This window comes from Micromesistius poutassou (genome assembly GCF_964030765.1).
Source record: "Micromesistius poutassou genome assembly, contig: SCAFFOLD_6294, whole genome shotgun sequence".
In the NCBI taxonomy this organism is placed as follows: Eukaryota; Metazoa; Chordata; class Actinopteri; order Gadiformes; family Gadidae; genus Micromesistius; species Micromesistius poutassou.
Genome location: NW_028179163.1, coordinates 1 through 5,000, shown reverse-complemented (window position 1 = coordinate 5,000; position 5,000 = coordinate 1). Strand labels below are relative to the sequence as shown.

At 51.2% G+C, this 5,000-nt stretch overlaps 1 protein-coding gene across 1 annotated transcript in view; it reads right to left on the bottom strand.

Moving 5' to 3' along the window:
• The window catches only part of LOC311373063 (unconventional myosin-Vb-like), a gene marked incomplete at both ends in the record, with an annotated part of 9,921 nt that extends 5,384 nt beyond the window's left edge, over nucleotides 1-4,537 (bottom strand). Inside the window, 8 exons of the mRNA XM_084489918.1 lie at nucleotides 2-270; nucleotides 409-521; nucleotides 1,020-1,127; nucleotides 1,645-1,726; nucleotides 1,849-1,992; nucleotides 2,426-2,582; nucleotides 3,004-3,148; nucleotides 4,348-4,537. Coding sequence (XP_084346044.1) covers nucleotides 2-270; nucleotides 409-521; nucleotides 1,020-1,127; nucleotides 1,645-1,726; nucleotides 1,849-1,992; nucleotides 2,426-2,582; nucleotides 3,004-3,148; nucleotides 4,348-4,537 — 1,208 coding nt within the window. The remainder of the gene's footprint in view (nucleotide 1; nucleotides 271-408; nucleotides 522-1,019; nucleotides 1,128-1,644; nucleotides 1,727-1,848; nucleotides 1,993-2,425; nucleotides 2,583-3,003; nucleotides 3,149-4,347) is intronic.
• Between the last annotated feature and the right edge of the window lie 463 nt (nucleotides 4,538-5,000).

Genomic DNA, 5,000 nt, shown 5'->3' with positions numbered 1-5,000 from the left:
CCCGTAGATGTCCAGCACGCCTATGAAGGACTTGGGCCGGCCGCGGGGGGCGTGCAGGGCGGCGTTGAGCCTGTGGACGGTCCAGGCGAAGAGCTGTCCGTAGACGTGCTTGGCCAGGGCGTCCCGGGCCTCCAGCGCTCGCTGGCCGGCCATGGGCTTCACCAGCATCTCCCCCCCCACAGCCAGCCGGCGATGGCACAGCCAGTGAGCCATCTGGGGCCCGTCCACTCCTAGCAGCACGGAGAAGACGGCCAGAGATCTGTCTGCTGGCTGGGATGCGGGGGGCGCGGGGGGTGGGGGTGGGGAGTGAGAGGAAGGAGTGAGAGGAAGGAGTGAGAGGAAGGAGTGAGCGGATAGCGGTCAGGGAGCTGTTGGCACATCCAGGAGAGGAAAGACTGAAGTCCTTACGTCGATGTAGCTGCGGTCGCCCCCTCTGCCGCTGGCCTGGATGTTGACGTTGCCCAAGTGCAGCACGGCTGACAGGATGGTGAACAGCTCCATCTGCTGGTGGGGCGGCACCCCTGCAGGGTCAACACAGGTGACATTCTCATTATCCACTCAGGTTCCATGTTTGTCTTTGCTGAATTAATATTATCAGTTCATTGCTCCATACTAGAACCGGACTAACGCTTTTTTTTTAACGTTTTTTTTTGTATTTCTGTGTGTGAGAGAGTGTGAGTGAGAGAGTGAGTGAGTGAGTGAGTGAGTGAGTGAATGAGTGAGAGGGTTAGGGTTTGAGAGAGTGTGTGAGAGAGTGTGAGTGAGAGAGTGAGTGAGTGAGAGAGTATGATTGAGATTATGATTGAGAAAATGAATGAGTGAGTGACTGAGTGTGCGTGCGTGCGTGCGTGCGTGTGTGCATGCGTACGTGTGCATGTGTGTGTGTGTGCGTGCGTGTGTGTGTGTGTGTGTGCATGTGTGTGTGTGTGTGTGTGTGTGTGTGTGTGTGTGTGTGTGTGCGTGCGTGCGTGCGTGCGTGTGTGTGCGCGCGTGTGTGTGTGTATATAGTAGTACCACACCAAGGACGGTGAAGGCGTTGCGCGTGCGCTCTAGGTCGGCCTTGTCGTCGTTCCCTGGTATCTCCACGTCTCCTCCCTGGTTGGTGTAGCGGAACTGCTCTGGAGAGTCTGTGGGGAGGGTCACAGAACATACAACACATTTACAATCATATCATCAAATCACCCAACTGGGTGCTACACATCGGTGGTGGTTAGTGAGGTCCCCCCTTCACTGTAAAGCGCTTTGAGTGTCTAGAAAAGCGCTATATAAATTCAATTAATTATTATTATTATTATAAATTCCTGGTCTTCTTGCAGTGAGAAATGACACTGAATGTCACGTGTGCTTGGAGAGAAAAATTCACTGTGACCACATTGTTGGACCAAATATGAAATAATGAAATATCAGCTACAAGGTGACACAAATCCTTTCTGAGCAGTGTGGCACGGTGTGGAATATGGACGTTTTTCAAATTAAAAAACGTGCGCCAAGACATTTGAGATCAATGTGTGGTGTCAGATCTGAAAGATCATATCTGAAAGACCGCAATACGAACAGCCCGGCGCAGAAGATGAGATAAGGGCGCTCCACAGTGAACACTGAGGCCAGTAACGACGACAACAAGGCCTTGGTTATGAGACTCACCGAGTCTAAGAGCTCTCATCTCAGGCAGTGCCCGGGAGGCACACAGCTGGTAGAAGACGTGGTAGTTCCTCTCCGACGAAGCCTACGGAGAACAACACGGCCTCATTGTGGTTGCGTTGTTGAGCGACGTGCTGACCTCCACCTCGTGGCGTCTAGTGGGTGCTGTTCTGTGAAGCGTTCTCCTCGGCATGGGTTAGGTCTCACCTGGAACACCACCCTGGACTTCTCCAACAGGTAGGTCCGCATGTTGGCTCCAAACATCTCCCCCTTCGCCCCGAAGCCGATCTCGATGTATTTTCCGAATCGGCTGCTGTTGTCGTTGCGGGTGGTTTTAGCGTTTCCAATGGACTGGTGGGGAAACACGCAGAGCTCCAGTACCGCTCTGGGGATCACACATCTAACCGACAACTGAACCCTGACCCCATTTGCTGACGCTTTTATCCAAAGCGACCATTGCAACCATTCATTCACAGAGTCACACACCGACGGCGGAGTCGGCCACGCAGGGCGACAGCCAGCTCGTCAAGAGCAGTCAGGGTGAGGGCGTCTCGCTCAGGGGACACCTCGGCTAGGAGGAGCCGGGGATCGAACCAGCGACCTTCTGATTACCAGTCAACCCGCTCTACCTCCTGAGCTACTTGCCGCTACTGCCGCCCCATCCATGCATGTTTGGTTATTGTGTTTTGGTCATCCGTTCATTCATCCACATCTTCATTCATTCATTCATCATTCATTTTGGTCACATCTGTCTTCATGTCGTCAGGCCCGCCTGCCGCCTCACCTCCATGATGGGATTGGAGGCGAGCACCCTCTCCTCCACGCTGGTCTGCTCCGAGGCCCCTCCCACCACGGCCAGGTAGCGCATGGTGAACTTGGCGGAGACGGTTTTGCCCGAGCCCGACTCCCCGCTGATGACGACCGACTGGTTCTCCTCCTCCCTGAGGGACGGGGGGAACACACGGGACGGCACAACACGCTCAGAGTCCCGCCCGGGGCGTTTCTCTGCATGCTGGGTCTCAACACAAGGCGGCCTCGTGTTATATGTTATATATGTTATATGTATGTTATATGTGTATGTTAGATTAGAACCCGTTTTCTCCCAAACCAAGGAAAGATACGTTTATTAATGTTTCCATGTAAAGACATTAAAAGGACACTCATTAAAGATCATTAAAAGAGGAATTTAAAATACCTCAAGGAATAAAGAAAAAGTATATATTTAAGATGGTGGAATAATATAATAAAGCATAATGATGCAAACAGAAATGTTTACAGCTCTGATTTAGAAGAACAAAGCAAAGGTTTGTTGACGTGAGTTTGACTGGGTTGACCCTCAACGCCTGACCCCTGACCCCTGACCTTGTCATCGTGCGGTAGGCCTCCTCGGCCACAGAGAAGATGTGGGGCTCCATGTCAGTCATGTCCTGCCCGCTGTACGCGTCCATCACCTCCTTCCCGTACATGGGCAGCTGGTCGTACGGGTTGATGGCGACCAGCACGATCCCTGAGCGAGTACCGTCATCAACGGGAGAATTCATTGAACAAAATGTTAAGAGAGAATTTAAAAAATGATCCATTCCCTTAAAAACATGTAGAAACATGTACACAACAAGTGTATTTCTTTTTCCTGAAACAACACAAAAATCTGTTATTCTGGTTGGTGTACGTTCATACACGTTCATATACATACATACTACACAATTCTCTCGGTTGCGTGTTGTGAGGGTGAATTCATATTTACATTGAGGACATTTAGCAGACGCTTTTATCCAAAGCGACTTACAATAAGACCATTTGTCAGAAGAAAGAGAAACAATATATCGCTGTCGGTACAGTAAGCATGTTCATAGAACAAAGTGTCAAGCACTAACAATCACTAGGTTAACCCATTCCCTGTGTACAACAAAGATAGCTAGGGTACACAATGGTATTTTTAAGTGCAAGGACGTACAACATACGATAAGTTACATTAAGCGTCAGAAATTGAGGTTTAAGCATATTAAACCTCAACAGTTCATCCAGTTGTAGTTGAATGGGTAAAATGCACACGCAGTGTTTCCAGCCGTATAAAGTCTGAATGAAGGCCCGGAGAGCGATGTGTCCTTCAGTCCCTGCCTTTATGACCGTCTCTCTTTAGTGAACCTTAAACCAAACATAAATGGGACTATAAAGGAGACACTCATTAAAAGCAGTAGCACGCACGCACGCACGCACGCACGCACGCACGCACGCACGCACGCACGCACGCACGCACGCACGCACGCACGCACGCACGCACACACACACAGGAGCTGCCTGCTAGGATTTGCCATCAACAGGTCTATTCCTCATCACAATCACAATCTTTCTCCAGTGTATTTATTCAACTCCCTCCTTGTTATCATCATCATCATCACCCTCATCATCATCATCCTCATCATCATCACCCTCATCATCATCAACCTCATCATCATCAAAGCCTCTTCCTTTAAAGTTCTCAATAACTCAGTGTATAGATTTTTGTTGATTACCTGTTGCTCCATATTTTGCACCACATCGAGGTGCTTTATGTCTTTTATACAGCCCATCTCCCCAAGTCACCTTCTTCAATGCACAGATACACTCTTCAGAATAAAAGCCCTCTGACTCTGATCCTCCCTCACCCGCCCCTCCCCGCCCTCCCCCGCCCTCCCCCTCCCCACCCTCCCCCGCCCGGCCCCTCACCGCAGTAGGTGTAGATGCTGTTGTAGTCCAGGAAGCGGACCCTGAGGTTGTGCAGCACGGCGGGCTCGTGGAGGAAGCTGAGGGCGGTGAGGTCGTTGCCCCCCTCCAGGATGTCCGGGTTCCCCAGGAGAGGGAGCTCACTGGGGGCCGCGGCCGGGAGGCGGGCCTCCTGGGGGGACAGAGGGACGCTCTGAGGGCCACGGGGGGGGACGGAGACGTGTTGGTTTTATCTTCACTTCATCCACCCGCTGAGTTTAGAGTTCGAGTCGAGAGAGGAAGTCTCTCAACTCTCGAATGAGTTGCCAAACCAAGAAAGGTGCATCCCCATGAATAAAAGAGAAGAATATTAAAATAGACGCCGTCTAACTAGTGGTTAAAGCACAACTCTAAGTCACCATGATACAGACAACCCCGTGGGTGTTATCTGAGTTTGGAACCAGAGGATCATGGTTGTATTATGTGTGCGTGTGTGTGTGTGTGTGTGTGTGTGTGTGTGTGTGTGTGTGTGTGTGTGTGTGTGTGTGTGTGTGTGTGTGTGTGTGTGTTCAGGCACGCGCGCAGGTGTGTGTGTGTGTGTGTGTGTGTGTGTGTGTGTGTGTGTGTTCGGGCGCGCGCGCGTGTGCGTGTGTTCGAGCGTGTCTGTGTGTGTGTGT